At 41.9% G+C, this 24,440-nt stretch overlaps 1 protein-coding gene and 1 non-coding gene across 4 annotated transcripts; one reads left to right on the forward strand and one right to left on the reverse strand.

The window, feature by feature from the left end:
• The first annotated feature begins 816 nt into the window (after window positions 1-816).
• On the forward strand, window positions 817-18,211 carry NCR3LG1 (natural killer cell cytotoxicity receptor 3 ligand 1). Of its 3 annotated transcripts, none has more exons than XM_042958369.1 (5): window positions 817-1,077; window positions 3,556-3,903; window positions 13,609-13,923; window positions 15,469-15,569; window positions 17,847-18,211. In XM_042958369.1, exons 1-5 carry the CDS (start codon window positions 966-968, stop codon window positions 17,874-17,876), a joined length of 906 nt encoding a protein of 301 aa, XP_042814303.1. In that variant the 5' UTR covers window positions 817-965; the 3' UTR covers window positions 17,877-18,211. The 3 variants fall into 3 exon arrangements, with proteins under 3 accessions (XP_042814303.1, XP_042814305.1, XP_042814304.1); XM_042958371.1 differs by lacking the exon at window positions 817-1,077 and adding an exon at window positions 1,469-1,551; XM_042958370.1 differs by lacking the exon at window positions 817-1,077 and adding an exon at window positions 3,140-3,225.
• LOC122231597 lies at window positions 2,644-2,776 on the reverse strand. The gene has a single exon (XR_006208856.1). It is a non-coding gene; the product is annotated as a small nucleolar RNA SNORA72 (small nucleolar RNA).
• Window positions 18,212-24,440: the final 6,229 nt, after the last annotated feature.

Genomic DNA, 24,440 nt, shown 5'->3' on the forward strand with positions numbered 1-24,440 from the left:
TTAGTGATCACTGAATGAACAGGTTTTGCTGGACAAAGTCAGAAGCCACTTTTTGGTTAGTAAGGGGATGGGAAATTAAGGGCTGCCTTCAGATGTTGGATATAAATTTGGCTTTCAGTTTAAGAAACTTAAGCTTTTTTTTTTTTTTTTTTTTTTTTAAAGTAATGTAAGTTTATTTTGTGGATGGTAAGGGCAGTCATCCTGTGGCAACCTACCCACACTCTGGCACTGCGTTAGTTAACTTCCACCACACGGAGGGGGCGCCCAGCTTCACTTTACAAAGTGAACCTGGGCTCCTGAGGTGGCTCAGTCCGTGAAGCCTGGGACTTCAGCTCAGGTCATGGTCTCATGGTCGGTGGGTTCCAGACCCCTGCAAGGGGCTCTGCACTGACAGCTCGGCGCCTGGAGCCTGCTTCAGATTCTGTGTCTCCCTATCTCTCTGCCCCTCCCCTGCTTGTGTTTTTTCTCTCTCTTTCTCAAAAGTAAATAAACATAAAAAAAACCCCACAAAAAACAGAAACAAAACAAAGTGAACCAGAGGCTGACCTGAAGCCCCCGCCGTAAGACACCTCCCCGTCCAAGGCAGTAATCTCTGCCGCCCAAGGCTGGGTTCCCCCCGGCTCTCCTGCGCCATGGCGGGGCTGTAGCCGGGCACATGGCTCCTTACAAGTGTTCAACGTAAAGAGAGCAGCCAGCCAGACCCACTTCGCAGACAAGCGGAAGGGACTCATAGGCCTAGGAGGTGCGGGCTCGCCTTTACTTATAAGCCCTTTCGCTGGCTTGCGGGCTCGCGGGCTCCCGGGCGGCGGGCGGCGGTCTGCAGTCCCGCCCACTCAGCGTCTCTGTTGCTGAGGGCGGGTTGAGTTACGTAGGGGAAGCTTCTGGAGACAGCTTAGTAGGCGGACCCAGGCTCCGGCCGGTCCTTTGAGCAAGTGGGCGCAGCCAAATCGCGTGTGGCAGTGGACATGGCTCACGGGTCGGAAGGCCGTGTGTCGCGGGGCTGCAAGCTGCCTCTCCTGCTCCTTCATGTGTCTCTGCCTCTACTTCTGTTCCTGTGGCATTCGCCGCCCAGCGCAAGTAGGCCCGCTGCGCCCGGAGAGAGGGGGTGGGGGGGGGGCGGCTGGGTGTGTGAGGTAGGCGGAGGTGGGGGGGGGTGTGGAGGCAGGGTGGGGTGCGTAGGCAGGATGGGGTGCTGGCCGCGCGGCAGCCCCCTCACCGGTCCGCGACAGCAGGAGTCCCGTCCCGTCAGAGATCCGCAGCCGCTCCGGGCTCTAACGAGCTCCGGGAGCTCTCCTCTGAAATTCGAGTTCGTTTACTCATTCATTACTGTACTGTCGGCTGCTGTGTGCAGAGTCGGCCCTTGTAGAAACCTGGGGCGGGGGGCCTCCTTTGATTCTATGCTCTGAATGCTCTGTGAATTTCAGAGCCGCTTGCATCATTTTGCTACAGCTGAGAAGGCAAAGGGGGAGGAAGTGAAAAAAAAACACTCTACTTGCTTATCCCACGTGTTGTCCGGGAGGCATCTTCACTTTACTGAAAAGTCTGCCTAGAGTGAGGGGAACGTTTTAACCTCGTGGTGATATTCAAACCTTCTCTTTTACTTTTTTTTTGGGGGGGGGAGGGACACTGATGGATGTTTCTGTCTAATTATCGAACAGGACACCAGAAGGCTGAAAGGCATATGAAGAGATGTTTAAACTCATTACTAATCATAGAATAGAAATTAACACAGTAAAATATCACTTGACGCTTACTAGACTGGCCAGAGTAGGCCAGGCTGTGCCAAGTGGTGGTGGGTGGATGGTTAGGGATGTGGGAATTTCGGAGACCATCTGAGTGTCCATCCTTGGGGCTGTACATGAGCCAAATGTGGATTTGCATATAGAGAACTTGTCAACAACTTCAACCAATGGACTAGCCGTACACATAGCAGTGAGAGGATCTTGAAACAGTGCCAGAAGCAGAAACAGTAACATGTAACTCCATAGCATTTTCATAAGTTTGAGAAACAAAACAAGGCAGTTTTAAAGAGAACAAAAATGTAAGCATTAAACATCTTAGAATGGGTGCCTGTTGTGGGAGGGAGATGGAAATAAAAAATAATAAATAGTATTTCTATATACTTGCAATGAGCAATCCAAAAATAAAATTAAGAGAAAAGTTCTATTTATGAATCCATCAGAAAGAATAAAATACTTAGGAATAAGTTTAACAAAAGGAGCACAAAACTTTTACTCTGAAAACTATATGTTTTTTTAGTTTTATAATTCATTTAATGGCAACTGGTAATCATCAAATTATCAATTGTTATCTTTAAAAGTGATTACACTAGGGGCGCCTGGGTGGCTCAGTCGGTTGAGCAACCGACTTCAGCTCAGGTCACGATCTCACGGTTCGTGAGTTCGAGCCCTGCGTCAGGCTCTGGGCTGATGGCTCAGAGCCTGGAGCCTGCTTCCGATTCTGTGTCTCCCTCTCTCTCTGCCCCTCCCCCATTCATGCTCTGTCTCTCTCTGTCTCAAAAATAAATAAACATTAAAAAAAATTTAAAAAAAATAAAATAAAATAAAAGTGATTACACTAGCTTTGCTATCATTTCTCAAGGATACCTAGACTTACAGATATTTCCCACATAAGATGCATCATATGAATCACCAGCATTGATAAAACCAGATCCAGGGAAAGAACTAAGTTTGGGGAGACATGCATGATCTTAATATAGCAAATGTTTAGCCTGTCTTGATTATTTACAAAATGAGAACAGCAGGAATATTTGCTGTTGAAAATTTTTAAAGAAGATCTAAAGTGAAATGGAAAAATTATCCCATCCTAAGTTTTTTTAGGCCGCCTAACAAATACCTTAGACTAACTGGCTTAAACAACAGATTTATTTCTCACAGTTCTGGAGGCTGGGAAGTCCACCATCTAGGTGCTGACTGAATTGAGTCCTGGTGAGGGGCCTCTTCCTGACTTGTAGAGGAATACCTTCTTACTTTATCCCCTGGTGCTGAGAAAGAGATCTCTCTGCCTGTCTCTTATTAGGACACTAATCCCATTTACGAGGGCTTCACCTTTGTGACCTAATCACCTCCCAAAGGCCCCACCTCCAAGTACCATCACACTGGGGGTTAGGCTTCAACTGTGTGAAATTTGGAGGGACACAAACATTCATTCCATAGTACATCCCCAAAACACATTTATGGATTGGAAGACAACATTATTAAGATGGTAGTACTCCCCAAATTGCTACACATTCAGTGCAATTCATGTTAGAATCTCGGCTGAGTTCTTTGTAGAAATTGATAAACTGATTCTAAAATTCCTCTGAAATTGCAAGGGACATAGAATATTGAAAACAATCTTGAAAAAGAAGAACAAAGTTGAACACTCTTACGTGGGTTAATGCAGGGCTGTGAACTAAGAGCGTCTGTACCTGAAACACCCCCTTCCCCTCACAAAAAAAGGGATTTGTTTCCATTTATGTGGTAGTGTTTGAGAGTATCAGGCCTATGTTTTTTTCCAACAGTCTCCCATAACTGAATTCTCTTATTGCCACAGGTTTCCTGCATGTCAAGATGGCAGGGACAACTCAGACTGTGCTCCTGAATGACAATGCCACTATTTTCTGCCAAGTCTATGGTTACCCCTCCCCAAACATAACCATTATGGGTGTCACCTGGTTTTGGAAGAATCCAGGGTCTGCAACAGAAGTTAAGCTATTTGAGTTTTTTGGAGGCCAACAAATGACAGGTCGACCTGGAGCCATGGTGCGTCTTAAGAGTTTGGAGAGTGGGAATGCCTCACTGCAGCTGCCAGGGATCCAGCTGAGGGAAGCAGGAGAGTACCGATGTGAGGTGGTGATCACCCCTCACAAAGCAGTGGGAAAAGTCAAGCTGGAGGTTGTGGGTGAGTTCCCTGGGGGCAGCGCCCTGTGGTTTCCGTGGTACTGAGGCTTGGGGTGGAGTTGTGGCTTGGCCAGAATGAGCAGAGGTTTAGAGCATGCCTATGAGTTAGACAGATGGTTTTGAGTCCTGGGTTTCCATGGACAGCTGAACAGTGTTGGGCAAGTTATTAATCACATAGAACCTCTTTCTGAACAAATGTAATAGTACCTGCCTAGGAGGTTTATTGTGGGGAAGAGTCTATGAGAAATTCAGGTAATATGCTTAGTATAATGTATGGCCCACTGTAAGTGCTCAGTGAAAGACAGCTATATAAGTTATGATATAATTTACTTAGTGTATGGATGGTGAGTGTTTACTGCAGAGGTGTCTCTGAAAGATAGCCGGGAAAGGAGTGAGATGCTGGGTTCCATAGATCTGAATCCTGTTTTATTTTTTTTTTTAACGTTTATTTATTTTTGAGACAGAGAGAGACAGAGCATGAACGGGGGAGGGTCAGAGAGAGGGAGACAGAATCCGAAACAGGCTCCAGGCTCTGAGCTGTCAACACAGAGCCCGACGTGGGGCTCGAACTCACGGACTGCGAGATCATGACCTGAGCCGAAGTCGGCCGCTCAACTGACTGAGCCACCCAGGCGCCCCTGAATCCTGTTTTAGCTTTGCTGCTTCCAAACTGGGTGATTGGGCCAGCCACTTAACATTTTTGGACCTGAATTTTCCCCTGCACAAAATGGGGTGATAAATCACACCTGTCTCATGATGTTCTGAGGATTACATAACATAATGCATGAACATGCCCCGCTGGGTGCTGGTGTGAGGTAGGTGCCCAGTGAAGACTTGCAGCAACAGCCACACTGTCCACCAAACACCTCTTTGAGCTCTCCTCTGTTATGATGGTCTGATCATATGTAGATGAGCTTTGGGGGGTGTATTTGTTTGCTGGAGTTTGCTGTAACAAAATACCACTGACAGGTGGCTTAAATGACAGAAATTTATTTTCTCACAACCCTGGAGTCTAGCAGTCTGAAATGAAGGTATCCGTGGGGTTGTTTTTTTCTGAGGGCTTTTTGCTTGGCTTGTAGATGGCCATCTTCTCCCTGTGTCTTCAGTATTCTTCCCTCTGTGCATGTGTGTCCTACTCTTTCCTTCCTGCAAGTACATTGGTCATATTAGTCTAGGGCCCAACCTAATGATCTCATTGTAACTGAGTTACCTAAATAAAGACCCTATTTCCAAATATAGTCACAGTCCGAGGCACTGGGGTTAGGACTTCAGCATATGAATTTTGAGAGGCCACAATTCAGCCTATAAAAGGGGGACGGCGTCTACGAGCCTTCCCAAAATTGTACTTAGGACTTTTAGCATTTTGTACATATTAGTTTGGGGGATGAGAATGTTAAGTTAGGATTCATTTCCTCTGCAACTGACAGAAAGCTTAAAATAAAAGGATTTAAAAAAATTAATAGGTTTTATTTTTTAGAATAGCTTTAGATTGACAGAAAAATTGCAAAGATAGTACAGAGTTTTCATATCACTCCCATCTCTGCACACCACTTTCCCTATTATTAACATCTTGCATTAGTATGGTATATTTGTTATAAATAATGAGCCAATATTGATAATTATTATTAATTAAAGTCCATAGTTTATTCAGATTTCCTTAACTTTTAATCTGATGTCTTTTTTTCTGTTCCAGGATCCCATCCAAAATACCACAATATACTTAGTTGTTATGTGTCCTTAGGCTCCTCTTTACTGTCACAGTTTCTCAGTTTCACAGACTTTTCCTTGTTTTGGCAACCTTGATATTCTGAGGAGTAATGGTCAGGTATATCATAGGATGCCGCTCTATTGGCGTTTCCCTGCTATTTTTCTCATAATTCAGTGGAGTTATGGTTTTGGGGGAGGAAGATCACAGAGGTAAAGTGCCATTTTCATCCCATCCCTTTCTTTGAATGATTTATGACTCTTGGTGTTGACCTTAATCATCTAGCTTTAGTATTTGTCTGGTTTTTCCCCTATAAAGCTCCTCTCCTCTCCTCTTTGTCATCTTATAGTCTTTGAAAGGAAGTCACTCTATGCAGCGTACATTTAAGCTGTGGTAAATTATGCTCCCCCTCCTTTAGAGTGGAGTAGTTACATAATTTATTTGGGATTCTTCTGCACAAGAGATTTCTCTCTTCTCCCTCACTTATTAATCTAAATTTATTGATGTCAGTTTGGACTCAGGATATTTATTTTGTACTTTAGGTTATAATTTCATACAACTTTATTTTATTGCTCAAATTGTTCCTGCTTTGGCCATTGGGAGCATTTTCAGTTGACTCTTGTGTCTCTTTGACATACTCTCATCATTGTGGGGTTTTGTTTTGATCTAAGCACTTCCTTACTTTCTGGCACTAGAAGATGCTCCAGGATCATCTTGTGTATTTCTTGTCCCATTCCTAGAATCAGCCAATTATTCAAGGAATTCTCTCTGGTTCTTTTGATTGGAAAATATGTTAGAAACCAAAATGCGGGCACTAGATGTGCTTGTCCCCACTGGGATATCATTGCTTCTGGGCCCTCTGAACTGACAGAGCAAATAAATATGTGTATGTATACTAATCTGTGTATATACAAAAATCTGTAAGAATTTCTATTTTTAACCATCTGTGTCTATATTTATTTTAATATAGTAGTTCTTAATGATGTCCCTAACTTTAATCTATTACCATATGAATCATTCTAGCCTCCTTCTTTTGCATATTTGTGAAACCCACTCCAGCAGTAAGAAACCTGGCTCCCATCATCCTCTCGTCTATTTACTTAATTGTTTAATTCTAGTATATGTCTACAGCCATATCAGAATTGTTAACTTGTACCCCCATGAGAAACAACATTATCACCCAGGGTATAGTACTTGCAATTCATCTTGTCTTTGTTCTTGTAGACTCCATTTATTTCAGAAGTTCCATTGGTCAGCACCTTTCCTCTGTCCCTTGCAGTGAGGCTCTTTTGTACATTTGTAATACACTTAGATTTGTTGTTACAGTGTACCTTCTCTCTTTTTGGGGATTCCTTGAACTCTTAAATGATTTAAAATTTGCGTACCTTAAGGTTCACTCTGTGTGTTTCTAGTTCTGTGAGTTTGACATATATGTTACAGTATCACAGAATAGTTTTCACTGCCTCTGCTTCACCTATTTGCCCCTCCCCCTGGGCCCCTTACACCACTAATCTTTTTACTGTCCCCATAGTTTTGCCTTTTCTACAATATTATATAATTGAATTGGAATCATCAGTATGAAGCCTTTTCAGATGGGATTCCTTCACATAGCAATATACATTCAAGATGCCTCCATGTCTTTTTTTTTGTTGTTTGTTATTTTGGTGGCTTGATAGCTCATTTATTTTTATCACTGAAAAATATTCCATTGTATGGATGTGCCATAGTTTGTTTATCCATTCACCTATTGAAAAATATCTTGATTGTTTCCAGTTTTTGGCAATTAGGAATAAAGCTGCCATAAACATTCAGGTGCAGGTTTTTGTGTAGACATAATTTTTCGTCTCAATTGGGTTAATACCCAAGAGTGTGATTGCTGGATCATATGTTAAGACTATGTTTAAACTTGTAAGAAACTGCCAGTTCTTCCAGAGTGACTATATCATTTTGCATTTCTACCAGTCATGAATGAGAGTTCCTGTTGTTCTATATCCTCATCAACATTTGGTATCATTAATTTTTTGTATTTTAGCTATTCTAGTAAGTATGTAGTGATATCACATCTGTTGTTTTAATTTGTAATTCCCTAATGACATGTGATGTTGAGGATCTTTCTATTTGCTTTTTTGTCCTCTGCATATCTTCTTTTGAAAGATACTTGTTTAGATCTTTTGACCATTTTTCAGTTGGGTTCTTTGTGTCCCAGTTGTTGAGTTTTAGGAATCCTCTGTTATGTTATTTATTTATTTTTTGAGTTATCTGTATATTTTAGATACAAATCCTTTATCAGATATGTGTTTTGCAAATATTTTCTCCCAGTTTATGGCCTGTTTTTTCATTTTCTTAACTGTGTTTTACAGAGCAGAAGTTCTAAATTTCAGTAAAGTCCAACTTACTGATTTTTTGCTTTCATGGATTATGCTTTTGGCATTGTATCTAAAAGCATATCACCAAACTCAAGGCCACCTAGAGTTTCTTTTATGTTATCTTTCTAGACATTTTATACTTTTATGTTTAGGTCTATGATACATTTTGAGTTAATTTTTATGAAAAGTATAAAATGCGTGTCTAGATTCCATGTGCAGACTTTGTGCATATGATGTCCAGTTGTTCCAGCCTATTTGTTGAAGATTATCTTTTCTCCATTGAATTACTTCTGTTCCTTTGTCAAAGATCAGTTAAATACATTTGTGTGGGTCTTTTTCTGGGCTCTCTATTCTGTTCTGTTGGTCTATTTGTCTATTCTTTCACCAATACCATGTTCTATAGATTATTTTAGTTTTACAGTAAGTCTTTAAGTAAGATTGTGTTAGTCATCAAATTTTGTTGTTCCTTTTCAGTATTGTGTGAGCTATTCTGGACCTTTTGCCTATCCTTATAAACTTGAGAATCAGTTTGTCAGAATCCACAAAGTACTTTCTGGGCTTTTGATTACATTGAATCTATAGATCAAGGTGGGAAGAATTGACACCTTAACAATATTGATTCTTCTTTTCCATGAACACAGAATATCCTTTCATTTATTTAGATTTTTTATTTCATTCATCAGAATTTTCTAGTTTTCTTCATGTAGATTCTGTATGTATTTTGTTAGATTTAAACCTAAATATTTCTTTTAGGTTTAAAGAAATTTTAAGGGGGCAGACAGGGCACTAATTTAAATGGTATTGGGTTTTTAATTTGAAATTCCAATTGTTTATTGCTTGTGTATTAGAAAGCCATTGACTTTTTTTTTTTTTTTTTAATTTACATCCAAATTGGTTAGCATATAGTGCAACAATGATTTCAGGAGTCGATTCCTTAATGCCCCTTACCCATTTAGCCCATCCCCCCTCCCACAACCCCTCCAGTAACCCTCTGTTCTCCATATTCAACAGTCTCTTATGCTTTGTCCCCCTCCCTGTTTTTATATTATTTTTGTTTCCGTTCCCTTAGGTTAATTTGTTTTGTTTCTTAAAGTCCTCATATGAGTGAAGTCATATCATATTTGTCTTTCTCTGACTAATTTCACTTAGTATAGTACCCTCCAGTTCCATCCCCGTAGTTGCAAATGGCAAGATTTCATTCTTTTTGATTGCCGAGTAATACTCCATTGTATATATACCACATCTTCTTTATCCATTCATCCATTGATGGACATTTGGGCTCTTTCCAGAAAGCCATTGACTTTTATATATTAACCTTGAATCCTGCAGTCTGCTGCTGCTGTAATCACTTATTAGTTCTAGGGTTTAAATATTTTTTTGGTCCAGTGTTGGGGATTTTTCTATATAAACCTTGTATCTGAGAACAGACAGTTTTATTTCTTCCTTCTTAATCTGTAGATCTTTTATTTTCTTCTCTTGCCCTATTATACTAGCTAGGACTTCCATCACAATATTGAATAGGAGTGGTCAGAAGAGATAGCCCTGCTTTGTTCCTGTCTTTAGTTTCTCACCATTAAGTGTGATGTTAGCTGTAAGTTTTTTGTAGATGTTCTTTTTCAGGTTGAGAAAGTTTCCCTTATCCTAGTTTCCTGAGAGTTTTTAACATGAATGGGTGTTGGATTTTGCCAAATCCTTTTTTTGCATAATTGATAATGATCATGTAATTTTTCTTCTTTAGTCTGTTGATGTGATGGATTATATTAATTGACTTGAATGATGAAACAGTCTTGAATACCTGGAATAAATCCCACTTAGTTGTGGTGTATAATTATTTTTATACATTGTTGGGCTCAATTTGCTAATATTTTGTTGAGGACTTTTGCATTTAGTGTACTGAAACATATTGGTCTGTAGTTTTCCTTTCTTGTAATGTTTTCATCTGGTTTTGGGATTACTGTATTACTGGGCTTATAGAATGAGTTAGGATGTGTTGCCTCTACTTTAATTGCTAGGAGAAATTGTAAAAAATTGGTATCATTATTAATTTAAATGTTTGGTAGAATTCACCATTGAAACCATTTGGGCCTAGTGCTTTATTTTTTTGAGGTTATTAATTATTGATTAAATTTCTTTAATAGATGCAGGCCAATTCAAATTATCTATTTTTTCTTGTGTGAATCTTGGTAATTTTTGTCTCTCAAGGAATTGGTCCATTTTATTCAAGTTATTATATATGTGGGCATAATGGTGCTCATAATGTTCCTTTATTATCCGTCTGTTCATGGCATCAGTAGTGATCCCTCTTTCATTTATGATATTAGTACTTTATGTCTTCTCTGTTTTGTTCTTCGTTAACCTAGAAGCTTATCGATTTTAGTAATCATTTCAAAGCCACAGTTTATGGTTTCATTGATTTTCTCCATTGGTTTCCTGTTTTCAGTTTCATTGTTTTCTGCTTTAAATTTTGATATTTCTTTTCTTCTGCTTGTTTTAGGCTAAACTGCTCTTCTTCCTCTAGCTTCTGAAGGTGGAAGCTTATTAATTAAGATAGTTGATTTTATATTTCTCCTCTTTTCTAAAATATGTATTCAATATTATACACTCCACTCTAGGCATTTCTTTGGTAGCACCTGCAAATTTTCATAAGTAGGATTTTCATTTTAATTTCATTTGGTTCAAAATATTTTAAAATTTCTCTTGAGACTTTTTCTTTGACCCATATATTATTTAGAATAGAAATGATTTATTCTCCAAGTAATTTAGAATTTTTCCAGCCATCCTTCTGCTTATTTATATCTGGATAGCTCCATTGTGGTCTGAGAATATACCCTGCATGATTTCTATTCTTTAAAATGTTTAAAGATGTAGTCTGTGAGCTAGAATGTGATTTATCTTGGTGAGTGTTCCACATGAACTTGAGAATAATGTATATTCTGCTGTTGGATAAAGTATCCTATTAATTAATTCAGTCCAGATGATTGGTGGTGCTATTCCTTTCAACTATTTTCTTACTGCTTTTCTGCTTGCTGGTCTATCAATTAATGAAAGATGAGTGTTAAAATCTCCAACTATAATTGCAGATTTGTCTATTTGTCCTTGTAGTTCTTTCAGTTTTTGCCTCATGTATTTTGACATTCTGTTGTCAGGTGCATACAAGTTGAGGATTTTTAGGTCTTCTTGAATAATTGATCCCTTTTTCACTAAGTAATGTCTCTTTTTATCCCTAATAAAAATTTTGTTGTTGTTCTGAAGGCTTGTTTTAAATTCACAGTTACTCTAGCTTTCTTTGGGTTAGCATTAGTATAGTGTGTCTTTGTCAATCCCTTTGATTTAAACCTATCTGTTTAAACCTGTCTTCATATTTAAAGTGGGTTTCTTATAGAAAACATGTAGGTGAGTCTTTTGTTTTTTATCCACTCTGATAGTCTCTGTCTTTTAATTAATATGTTTAGACCATTCATTTAAAGTGATTATGTATATAGTTGGATTAGTATGTACCATTCTATTTGGTGAACTTGTTCTTTGCTTCTTTTTTTTTTTTTTTTAACCTTTCTCTCCCCCTCTTTTAAAAAAATTTTTTTTTAGGTTTATTCATTTTTCAGAGACACAGAGAAACAAAGCATGAGTTGGGGAGGGGCAGAGAGAGAAGGAGATATGGAATCTGAAGCAGGCACCAGGCTCTGAGCTGTCAGCACGGAACCCGATGCAGGGCTGGAACCTGCAGACCATGAGATCATGACCTGAGCTGAAGTCCGACACTTAACAGACTGAGCCACCCAGGCGCTTCTCTCTCTCTCTCTCTCTCTCTCTCTTTATTGTAAAATATGTTTATTGATGATAAAACTTCTATAATTTACTACTGGTACTTGATGTTACAAATGTTAGGGTCTTTGAGATATGTAGGATCCTTGTAATGTAACTGGCATAAAAACCCCATGATTTGAGCTCTCCTAATCACTTTTGTGATTTCTGTTTCTTCCCACAAAGACCAGTCCTATGTCTTTCATAAATGCATCCAGTAAATGGAGAAATAAGCTGGGACAAAAACTGTACATTCTTTTAATCTACATGTTTTCCACACAAGATACATTTTTTAAGAGGCTCCTTGTAAGGATTTTCTGCTGGAATGGGCAGGTCCTCATTGCTGGCTACCTGTTTTCTTTGAGTTTCCCTCCTAGAATAGATTTGGTGCCTTGCAGCTCTCTAGGTTTTCCTCTACTGTTATCACCCTGGAGCCCCATTGCTGTGGTAATGAAGTGTTGCTGAGGGGAAACAGTGGATCTTACCATTAAAGCTCATTCTTGGAGACCTGTAAGCCCCTAGGCTGTGACCTTTAGAAGTGTTCCTAGGTGAGACCTGAAGGCTAGAGGGGGCTACAGTTGGCTAATCATCTTTACCCCAGGTCAGAGAAGGCTCTGGCAGTCTTTTCTCTTGAGAGCATCCTTTGTTATGGATATTGCACTGGGTATATTTTTAAATACCTTTCCTCTCCCCTGAAACAGGAGAGGATTTTTTCTTGAATCTTCACTGTGAGAATCTGGTGGTGTTCCTGGTGGTACAACCAATGAAAGTATGGTGGCCGCCATGAGACTGAGCCCCCACCCCCACCCCAGGAGTTTCTTACTCTCATCCTTTAGAGATTTGTCAAGAGTTGCTACTTAAGTGCTTCTACTGGTTTATGGCTCTGGTATCTGCTTACGGTGCCATGATCTTGGCCGTGATTCTCTCAATCTGCCTGTCTAGTTTTCAGGGTGCTGGTTTGCCTTGTCACCTCAATTCTCTGATGGATCTAAGAAAACTTGTTGATGTGCAGTTTGTTCATCTTGTTACGACTTCCAGGGTCTTCACATGTTAGAAGGGAAACCAGAAGTCAACAATGACTTTTAAAAAAGGTAGTTTATTGTCTTTCACACAACTGTAGCCAACCCAAGGCAGGTGAGACAGTTTTGTGACCTTAGAGGACCCAGGATCCTTTTATCTTATCACTTTGCCATTCTCAACAGGTAGCTTCCACCTTGAGTTTGGAAGTGGTTTCTCTGTCTCTAGTCATCAGGTGGTATTCCAGCCATTCTGCAGGAAGGAGGAAGGGGGAGAGGAAGAGAAGGACACAGTCCTTTTCTTTTTCTTTTCTTTTCTTTTCTTTTTTTAAAAAAAATTTTTTTTTGGCACAGTCCTTTTCTCTAAGATACCCTTGTTATTTAAGGATACTTCCAGAAAGTTGCTCTCATCACTTCTGATTACAACTAAATTACTAGACCCTAAGTTCATATGGCTACATGGAGGTTGAAAGATGTAGCTTTAATTTGGATATGTCATTGAAGATTGGAAATTGGCCATTAGCAGTCTCTACCACAGCAGTGTTCCAAGCCTTTCCTCAGATTTTTACAGGTGTCTATGTAGGATACAAAGTAGCTTAAGAAACTCTGCTCTGTAAAATTGCTGTGAGAGTAGGGAGCCATAGCATATCAGCTGACACTGAAACCAACATTCCCAGAATATTTAGCCTGAGCAGAATCCCATTCAGTATGCTCACCTTTCCTAAAGGCTTGCTGAATCTTAGGATTGTTATTGGGGCATTGGGTTGATAGTAATCTAGTCCCTACCTACCCTCAAAGTTTGACTTCTCTCTTGGCAGCTTTCCCAGTCAGCAGCTTGTTTCCAGAGCAAGCCATAGTGAAAGAAAAGCAAGAAACACTTATTTTGTGTATGTCAAGTGGGTTCCACCTTGACAACATTACTATTATGTGGAAAAAATTATCCCAGAAGGATCCTCAGGAGGTTTTTGAAGGCATCATCACTAATCACACCATCGAGAATGGTATGTTTAATGTCACTAGCTTCTTGATGCTGAAGCCCTCTCTGGAAGACAATATGACCATCTACCAGTGTGTGATATATCACAAATCCTTGCCTACCCCTCAGAAGCTCAATTTCACCTTGACTGTGATAGGTAAGCAACCTCTTGAACATTTCTCTTACTCTTCACCTTGAGGTCAGGTAACATAAAACTTTGGTTCCCAGGCAGTCCCTAAGGGAAGATTGGGGGCCAGTAGGGAGGATAGAAAGCTTGGTATGGCATAGCTCAGCCCTAGAGTCAGCAGTCCAGACTAGGTCTCTTAAGCCAGGGCAGATAGTCTAGGAGGTGGAGAGTGGTGACAAAAGTTCTCAGATGAAAACAGGGCTCCTTGTTAGCCATGGCAGTTTAAGTGACCTGGGTGGTCTATATGGCTTGGGGTGTGAAGCTTGCTAGCTACAAGGAGAGTGGGCATAGGATCCTGTCCATGTCTTCTGAGGATAAGGGTCTGTCAGGGGCCAGGGACCCAGCCCTGCCAGCAACTCTTCTGCTCAGGCCCCAGGTCCACTGCAAACTGTTGGCTGGTAGAGGCTGAGTCAGTTCTGCCTTATGGATTGTGCCCAGGATGGGGAGGCCATAGTGGAGTGGTCCTGCAGGAGCCCAGCACTTTCCCCGGACATATTGGATCCTTAGCTCAAGATCTACAACTCACTATAGAATCCTTCCTGCTGGTGGAATGAGGTCCATTGAGCACATATCTTGGCTTCCTTGGTCACAGCTCTGGTCCTGGGTGGGTATGACCCTTCTGATTAGATGCATCTGCCTGGAGCTATGAGGGGTAAAGAAGGCAGGGTCTGACAAGGAGCCCTGTGGGATGTGGTCTGGGTGTGCCAGATGGGCACTGGGATGGTCCTGGAGGGAGAGAGGAATGGTTCTTGGAAGTAAGGGCTAGGAATGTGTGTATGGGTAGTGTGTGAAGGGATGTGTACAGGGTATGTGTGGGGCATGGGGAGTATGAAATTGAAACACGCTTCGTGTGTATCGAATAAGGGGTTTGTCTGCATCATATGTATGTCTGAGTCCATTCAGGTTGCTATAACAATTTGCCACAGATTGGGTGGCTTAAAAACAACAGATCTTTATCTTTCACAGTTCCAGAAGCTGAAAGTTTGCAATGATTGTGCCACCATGGTTGGGTGAGGACTCTCTTCTGGGTTGCACATTTCTTATTGTATCCTCACATGGTGGAAGGGATGAGGGAGCTCTCTAGGGCCTCTGTCATAAGGGCACTAACTCCATTCACGAGGACTCTACCAGCATGACCTAATCACCTCCCCCAAACCCTATCTCCTAATACTATCACGCTGTGCATCAGGATTTCAGTATATGAATTGGGAGAGGGGGCACACATATTCAGTCTATAGGAGTAAGGGTGTACTAGTTTGGAAGCTTTGAACATTGCGTGGCATGTGTGTGTGGTACGTAGTGTTCAGTATTGCAGTGTTTTCTGGCAAGTGCTAAACACACTGTTTGATGGGTGGAGGTGTGTGTGATAGGATTGGAGGACACCAAGACGGGTGGCAGAGGGTCACAGGGACAGGGAAAATGACATACAACCCCAGGTCCTAGCAGTGGTTGTGTGGTCTCTGGCTCCAGCCCTTAGGTTTCCTCTTAATGTTTTTTTCCTCTTTCCCTCTGCAGAATCTGAGAAGACAGCTTGGAGTTTGAAGAACATTTTTTTCTACATTGGAGCCCCCTTGTCACTTGCAGTGATTTTATTAATTATTTATCTTTTAAAAAAGGTAAGAGGCTCCAAAGCAAAGTTTAGCCCTATGTTTTGGAGTTGACTTTGGGAGTTCGGGGATTCTAGAATGCCAGGGGATGCCGTTGAGGAGTTCTTAGGATTGATATTGGTGTGTGTTTGTGGTATGTGGCTTTTCTGATGCTGCACTGATGAACTTTCTTTTCCGATCTCCATGTGGTGCTTTGTGACTCTGGGGAGACGCAGTGTAAAGCCCTCTGCCTCTTCGTAATGTACACATCTCATTGTGAATCAAACACTTTTGGTTCAGACCAGGTTTTTAAACCATGTATGGGCTGCACTGTTGTTCTCACACATAGAAACTGTGGCTCAGAGGTGAGAATTCCTTCTCCCGGGTGCTGATATTTTGTTAATAGTTCAATGAGATAACCTACCACCAGATTTCATTGGTTTAACTAGGAATTTCTTTATTTTTTTATTTCTATTTTATTTTAGAGAGAGGGCGCAAGTAAGGGAGAGGGGCAGAGGGAGAGAGGGAGAATCCCAAGCAGGTTCCATGCTCAGCACAGAGCCTGATGTGGGGTTTGATCCCATGACCCTGGTATCACAACCTGAGCCTAAACCAAGAGACAGATGCTCAAATGACTGAGCCACTCAGGCACCCCTAACCCGGAATTCCTAACTCTCCCTAAGTGTTTCTGAACTAAAACATGTTTTCAAACATGTTCTTCCCTGACTATGGCCCAAATATCAAATAAAACAACTCAAACTGTAGAGGCCCAAGAGACCAATGTAAATATGTTTTTTAAAATGGTTCCACAGAATAAAATTGCCTTTAGTTTTTTATGGGCCTGCCAAGGCAGAATCTGTGCAGTAGCTAATACGTCTCATTATAAGTGCCTTAGGAAAAATAGAATAATCAGTTAATTAAGAAAAAAGGCGGGGCGCCTGGGTGGCTCAGTCACTTAAGCGTCCGACTTCAGCTCAGGTCACGATCTCGTGGTCTGTGAGTTCGAGCCCCGCGTCGGGCTCTGGGCTGATGGCTCAGAGCCTGGAGCCTGCTTCCGATTCTGTGTCTCCCTCTCTCTCTGCCCCTCCCCCGTTCATGCTCTGTCTCTGTCTCAAAAAAAATAAATAAACGTTAAAAAGAAAAAAAAGGCTATTTGCTTATCTAAAATTTGCCAACCGATTCATGGGATTTATTCTTTGGGTGGGACCTAGGCCAATGAGACAACTAGATATAAAGTGGTTTTCAAATGTGTCTTGTGGTATTTGTGACTGTTCTCCTATTTCTTGCCTTCCTCTGACTTCTGATATCCAGGTGCTCTCATGATAACCTCACGTTTGATGATGATACTTTTTGAAAAAGAGACTCAAGCCTTTGTGACTAGCCTGGATTCTGCAATTTTGCTCCAATTTTGTTTGCAATTTTGGCTCCAAACCTTCACCCTTCCTCACATCCATGTCCTTTGCCATGTAATATTGCAGTGTCCTCCAATTATAGGCTGCTCCTTAACATTGGGCTCAACCTTATGACTTGCTTTGGTCAGTAGAATGAGACCAAAGTAAAAGAGTGCCATTTCTAAGTCTAGGCCTCAAGAGACTTGGTGCATTTCCATTTGCTTTCTTTGGTGCTTCTGATGTTAGTAAGAGTAGGATGCATCCAAGTGGGCCTGTTGGGGGTAAGAGACACTGGAAGCAGAGCTTGCTGCAGGCTGAGCAACACTGGAAGTTAGGGCTAGTTGCTGTATTGGAGGCCACACTAAATCATCTAAATCAGATGACGGCCATGCAACACCCAGACAGGTGAGCAAATCTGGCTGAGATCATCAGTACTCAACAGAGCCAACTCTCAAATGAGTTTGAGATAAATACTTTTTTTTTTTTCCAGAGCCACTGTGTTTTGGATTGGCTTGTTACACAGCAAAAGCTAACTGATACAGCTCCTCATGAAGCTGAATTTTGACTAGAATGTATGGTTGCTATGGAGATGTGCTGCTGAGACCCTTTGCAGAGAGAGCCTGCTATGGAGTGTACTCAGCCAACATGCTCCAGCTCTGTCATCTCAGGGAGCTGCTGCAGTATTTGAGCTTATGCCATGCTCTCCCTGGGAAGCCCTAGAAAATAGCTGAGAAGGCCAGGAGGCTTTGTAGTTCCCTGTTGGGGTGGCTAACACTTTCTCAGAGTTGCACTGTAGTCTGAGGCTCTTGCTACCCAATCTTCTCCTTCCTCGAACCTTCACAGATATGAGACCTGCATCATGGTCTAAAGGTTTTACCCCCATACTCATGTGCCCTCTCCCCTTTATCTTTCACAGGCACGACCCCAAACACGTCCCTTATCCTGAGTCTTGAAAGCTTCTTCTCAAAACACCCAAACCTATACAGCAGAGACTGAAAAATGAAAATGAGGTGCTGTCATTATGATGCATTCGTGTCTTATTCACATGGAGGAACCACTAGAACATTGGAAGTTCTTACACAGAAACATCAGAAACAAGGTTTCTCAGCGAATGCATAAGTACCTGAAATTACTTTTCCTAATGGCTTTAATGGTTTGCTCAAGAGCAGACTGTTCATTCTTCCTTCCTTAATAGCCTTCTGCCAATCAGCTCATCCAAGAAAAAGAAAGCAATGCTTTCCAAAGAAGACATACAGATAGCCAACAGATACATGAAAAGGTGCTCAACATCACTAATTATCAGGGAAGCCAAAACCACAATGAGATATCAGCTCATACCTGTCAGAATGACTATTACCAGAAAGACAAGAAACAACAAGTATTGGTGAGGATGTGGAGAAAAGGGAGCCCTAGTGCACTCTTGGTGGGAATGAAAATTGGTCAGCCACAATGGAAAACAGAACAGAACAGTTCTATCTGAAAATAGAACTACCATATGACCCAGCAATTCGACTTCTGGGTATTTGAAGAAAATGAAAACACTAACTTTAAAAGATATATGCGCCCCTATGTTCACTGAAGTATTATTTACAGTAGCCAAGATATAGGAACAAGTGTCCATTAATAGATGAATGGATAAAGAAAATGTTATACCTGTGTCACACACACACACACATATATAAAATGAAATATATATGTATATATAAATGGAATATATAATATATATGTAAAAAATATATATAAAATTCTATTAACATATAATGTAATTTATTCATCTTGGAATTTTATTCACCCTTACAAAAAGAGTGAAATCTTGTCATTTGCAACAATATGCACGAAACACCTTGAGGGTGTTATGCTAAGTGAAATAAGTCAGACAGAGAAAGACAAATACCGTATTATCTCACATGTGCAATCTAAAAACCAAAACCCAAGCTCATCAATAACAGAACACAATGGTGGTTTTCAGGGTGGGGTGGGGTGGATGAAACGGGTGAAAGTGGTCAAAAGGTACAAACTTCTAGTTATAAAATAAGTCATGCGGCTGTAATGTACACCATGGTGCCTTTAGTTAATAATACTGTAATGCATATTTGGAAGTTACTAAGAGTAAATCTTAAAAATTTAGAAAAAATTTTAAGAAAAAATATTTTTGTAACTATGTATAGTGACAGGTGTTAATTAGACATATTGTGGTGATCGTTTTGCAACATATACAACTGTTGAATCATGTCATACACCTGAAACTCATATAATGCTGTATGTCAATTATACTCCAATAAAAAAAAGTAACGTTTAGTGTTTCTGGACTGTGGGCTGTATCCATTTCAAATTCTGCTTCTTAGTTCAATGAGATTGACCTGTACATGTTAATATAAGAATAAATCTATTGAACTGCACTTTTAATTTAATATCTCTAAATTTTTCTTTGAGAGGAGACAAGTGACTTGTCTAGGGTCTCATGGCTAGTAAAGGGTAGAGCTCGGGTTTTTAATCAATGTGTCCTACTACCAACGAAGATCCGGGGTGGGGTTGGGCTGTGAAAGATGAGCTGGAACATTAGGTTTAGAGGAGAGGCTTAGTCTGTACGGTTCTTGTTTATTCTTTTTTTTTTATATGAAATTTATTGTCAAATTAGTTTCCATACAACACCCAGTGCTCATCCCAAAAGATGCCCTCTTCAGTGCCCATCACCTAACCCCCCCCCCCCCCATCAACCCTCAGTTCTCAGTTTTTAAGAGTCTCTTATGCTTTGGCTCTCTCTCCCACTCTAACCCTTTTTTTTTTCTTTTTTTTTCCTTCCCCTCCCCCATGTTTCTGTTAAGTTTCTCAGGATCCACATAAGAGTGAAAACATGGTGTCTGTCTTTCTCTGTATGGCTTTTTTCACTTAGTATAACACTCTTGAGTTCCATCCACGTTGCTACAAAGGGCCTTATTTCATTCTTTCTCATTGCCACGTAGTACTCCATTGTGTATATAAACCACAATTTCTTTATCCATTCATCAGTTGATGGAAGTTTAGGCTTTTTCCACAATTTGGCTATTGTTGAGAGTGCTGCTATAAACATTGGGGGTAGTTCTTGTCTATTCTTAGGGGAGGACCTGTTGGTTAGTGTGCTTGACCATTGCCTTAGTTTCTGTAACTGAACCAAAGTGACTGATGCTATTCCCAAATGGATCTGTGTGTGGGGGCACCTCATTCAGGACAGAAGTTGAAAGGAGTGTGGAGGGTCTTATGCCAGGTGTTAGTCATGGGTAAGGTACAATGGTGGTTCTGAATGTAGTTATCAGGGATGTGAGGTTGTATTTCAGGATCTTTGTGGGGCAGAGAAGCCCTGTTTACATCTCTATTGAAAGTTGAAGTAATGACCCTGAAAACAGTTCTTAGGTCACTCAGGCGGGGCACAGTCAGTGCATGGGCATAACTGACATGGAAAGCTCTTGGCTAAGAGAGAAGACTAGAATGGAATCCCCATAGCAGAATTCCCACCTGAGGGTGATTTAGAGTCCCTCTAGTGGCGGCACTGGGGATTGCGGCATCAGTGTAGTTGGTGCCTATTTCAAGGATACATCATTAGAGGAGCTAATGAATCTCATAAAATGGAGATCTGGAAGGAAGAACAGGGCAACGGTTGGAACTGTGGAGCAAATGAAGTAGTCCAAAAGTGTTTACCATCATCAAAAGAGACGTGATTCAAAAACAATGACACCCTTTGGGAATAATAGTAAGGCAGTTGAGGTTTTTTCAGTTTTGTAAAAGAAATTATAATTTTGTAGATATTGCAATAGAGTAATAAAGTAATATAAGGAAAAAATAAAATTAGTGGGAAAATGACAAATGGGATCTTTTATAGGAAGATAAAAAATTAGATATAAAATGTGGGGGATTGTTGAATGGATATTACTGATTGCAAGGGAATCTATGATGTAGAAAAAAGAAAAGGCATTAAGGAGTTACTAAACTCAGAAATGAATATACTGGTTACACCTTCAGAGACCTGAAGAGTCACGAAGGGAGGCAGAACTATGGGATGGTTTTCATTCCTTGACTTCCAAGATGGATGGGAAATCAAGACACACTAGAAATTTAACAAAAAAGAATGAAAGTCTCAGCCAGAACTGTATTGCATTTACTATTCTCTGGAGTAACTTCCTTCCCCAATAATGATGGCATTAGGTGAATAACGAATTGATCAAATGAAGTAAAGTGCTACCTGGTGTGGTTTGTCTCACCTTGAGTGCTGATGGTCTGGGGAGGAGGAGTTTGGGTCATATTGTGCTGCAAAGAACCATACACTGTCATGAAGTAGAGGCAATGTGACTAACGTGAGCAGAAGAAGGCTATGGGCACTGTTGACCCATACTCCTGTACACCATTGTTTCTCCCAGTAAAGGAAGTAAGTTACATATGTACTTTGTATCACCATTCCACTGTTGGCATCAGTGCCTGGAAAGACCCAAAGCCAAGGAAAAGGCATAAGTTCGCATTCCTTGTACCCAGGCTGGTCAGTCTAGATGGCCTACCTTTCATGTCACTTCAGAGCGGGGTCTTCCCAGAGCGGAGATAGGGGAGGGTGTAGGTAGCACCTTCTTTCCTCTCCATGAAGGTACACAATGCCCCAGGCAGGTGGACATGGCAGAGGGGATGCTAATAATCTAGATTCTAATGCAACAAATCCACTCTCTGGAACCCAAATCTGATGTTAGCCCCATTATCCTATTTCTGTGTCTTTTCTCAGCTCCTTCCAAGCTGGAACAGATCTATTGGGCTTTAAACCTGCCCTGATCTGGGGTCAACATGATTTGACATGCAGAATTCATGTCTTCTTCCCCAAAGTCATCTGCACGTCTTCATACAACATAGGGTATCTGATACCTGAAACTGGGGAGACCTCAGAAGTGAACCCAGAGAGCTGTGGGAAGCCTGACCTACTCTACTCCTTACCACAAGCTCCCTAGGGAAGGATGTTGGGGAGGATCTCAAGTTTAGGACACAGATTGCCGCCTGGGGAGAGTAAGTGGGTCCTGCAGAAGCTAGGTGAGTCCTCTCCAGCAGAAGGACCAGAGGGCCACCTTCATGAGTAACATGTGGGCCTTGTGGTTACTGGCTGGAGATGCCAAATTCATAAGCATCAGGCCTGGGAAGATTTCCAGTATGGCTAGTGGGCTAGTTTTTTCAGACTAGCGGTTCCATTTCATTACAGGAAAAGGGTGGCTTAGCTTCCCTCCCTGTTGAGCTAAGGACTGAAGTCTAGGGCACCTATCACACCATCTGGTGTGAGGTGGGGACTGACATGAGTGGCAGATGTGCCCCCATCAGTTTGCATGGCCACCTGACTGACTGGGGGGAAGGTAGCCTGGAAGGTAGGGATCCCAGTCCTCTTGCAAGAAGGGAGAAGATGGAGGGCAAGAGGAAGTGTCAGTGAGGTCTCTCTGGCTCCTTTGGTGTTTGGACATGATCCTGGCTGTCATTTAACCACAGCTGAGCCAGCCATCAGTTTCAATCCCAGGGCCTTGGTGGGGTGGGGGGTGGGGGGGAGACCCCAGGGGCTTTCTGAGTTGCACTTTTCCTCTTGTGTTTGGTCCAGAGACATCTGTCCCCTGCGGTGGATCTGACACTTAGAGCAAGGCAGCCCACCTGGTCACTGGGACTGTGCAGCAGGGGGAAAGGAGCTCAGTCCGAATCTTGGGCGTGCTACTTACCAAATACAAGATCTTAGTAAGTTAACTCTACTTCTGATCCTGTGTCCTCATCTGCAGACTCAGAAGAGAACATTGCCTCCCTCAATCCTGGACCCCAGTGACACGAGATACTTTCCTCCCCTTTCTGGGGAGCCTGGAGAAGAGCCAGTCCTGCACATGGGTGTGAACTAGCTTGGGTTGCTCTGTCTGCTCTCATGTGATGCCCCCTGCTGTCTTGGAAGCAGAATATCAGAAACAAATTCACCTGGGAAGTTGCTGCTGGGAAGAGTGGAGCTCAGGGGAGTTTCCTTGTTCAGTTTAGGCCTGTGCCTTAAAGAAGAGGTGTCAAGGAAGTATTGGTCCAGCAGCTTCCTCCATGCCTGGAACTTTCCAGCTCTTCCCTGAGCTAAGCTTTAAGGCTAGGGCTCTCTCTTAGAGGGGAAAGCTTCAGACCAGTGGCCCAGATTTTCTAATCAAGTAGGTCTTCTATGTGGCCAGCAGGTGGCGCTAAGCCCCCAGCTCTGCCCATTCTGTCACCAGCCCTTTAAGGTGGAGGGGGTGGAGGAAGGTTACTTTGGATGGGGCTCCGAGAACAGTCCTGCTGAGCAGCTTCTCATTAATGAGTCTGGCCCCTCTCCTGGCCTTAAGGACAGCTAAGCTGAGTCCCAGGAGCCAGGCACTGTCCCCAGAACTCTGGGCTGACTCTGAGTAGGTTTTCATCCCTTCTAAACCACAAACCAAACCAGTCAATGTTGGGGTTCTGTGTGGGTGCAAGCAGCAGGCAGCTTAGAGCTTGGACCATCAGTGGCAGCTTCCTGGCCCCTCAATCCTACCTCTGGAGTAGCCTGGGACAAACTCTCACTGATCCAGTTAAAGCTCACAGCAGGCTTCAAACTGCAACAGTGATGCTGGCTTGTTGTTCTATACACTATTCATCATTCATTTATTCGTTCATTCAGCACTTAGTTCCAGCCACAGTGCTGAATCAGATATAGTCCCTGATCTTAAGAAACCACAAACTTGGGTTTGCCACAAACACAGGGAAAAGTTTGGGCTGCCCACAAACACAGAGGAAGGGAAGGGACTACCTCTTTTCAGAAGAATCAGGGAAGGCTTCAAGGAGGCATCATTTGGCCTTGACCACAGTGACATGAGATACTTTTATGGATTTCAACAGGCAGAGATGAGGCCTAGGCATTCCAGGCAAAGGGAATAACAGAAGCAAAGCTCAGAGGTTGGAAGGTCAATGTTACGTGCAAGGAGGGAATAGTGAGGCTGCCGGGGAATGGGTGGCTGCACAAGGTCCTGGCAAGAGAACAGTAAACTGCAAGGTTGGAAAGCAGAAATGGCTGGCTATAGGGTCTAGCCTGGCCCCAGAAGGTGATGGAGGATTAATGAAAGTACTTGACATGAGAGGAAATGACTGCAACCGTTTGACTGGGACCACTCTGAGGGCTGCATGGCAGATGGACTGCAGGGGGTGAGGTGAGACAAAAAGACCAGGTAATAGGGTCTGCCGTAGCCCCTGTCTGTGTTAAAGACCAGGCAGAGAACCTCATCACCGAGGGAAGTATAATTCCTCCCTTAACATTTGTGTGGTCAGTTGTCTCATCATAGCTAATCTACAGCATAAAACAGTTAACATTTATTGAGCCCTTGTTATGGATGAGGCACTGAAGCCTTTTACATGTGTTTTTCACTCACTCCCATAACAATTCTATGAGGTATGTACTATTAGCAGTCCCACTTTATAGATAAGGCAACTGAGGCACAGAGAGGTTGAGTTACTTGCTCAAGGCCTTAGAGCCAGAGCCAGGATTGGAACC

The sequence above is a fragment of the Panthera tigris genome, chromosome D1 (assembly GCF_018350195.1).
Source record: "Panthera tigris isolate Pti1 chromosome D1, P.tigris_Pti1_mat1.1, whole genome shotgun sequence".
NCBI lineage: Eukaryota > Metazoa > Chordata > Mammalia > Carnivora > Felidae > Panthera > Panthera tigris.

Bases quoted from the DNA above. Each gene is read 5' to 3' on its own strand.
- NCR3LG1 (XM_042958369.1), top strand. From the start codon at position 966: ATGGCTCACGGGTCGGAAGGCCGTGTGTCGCGGGGCTGCAAGCTGCCT. The intron at 1,078-3,555 runs GTAGGCCCGCTG...TTATTGCCACAG, and splicing joins GCATTCGCCGCCCAGCGCAA to GTTTCCTGCATGTCAAGATG. The intron at 15,570-17,846 runs GTAAGAGGCTCC...TATCTTTCACAG, and splicing joins TTATTTATCTTTTAAAAAAG to GCACGACCCCAAACACGTCC.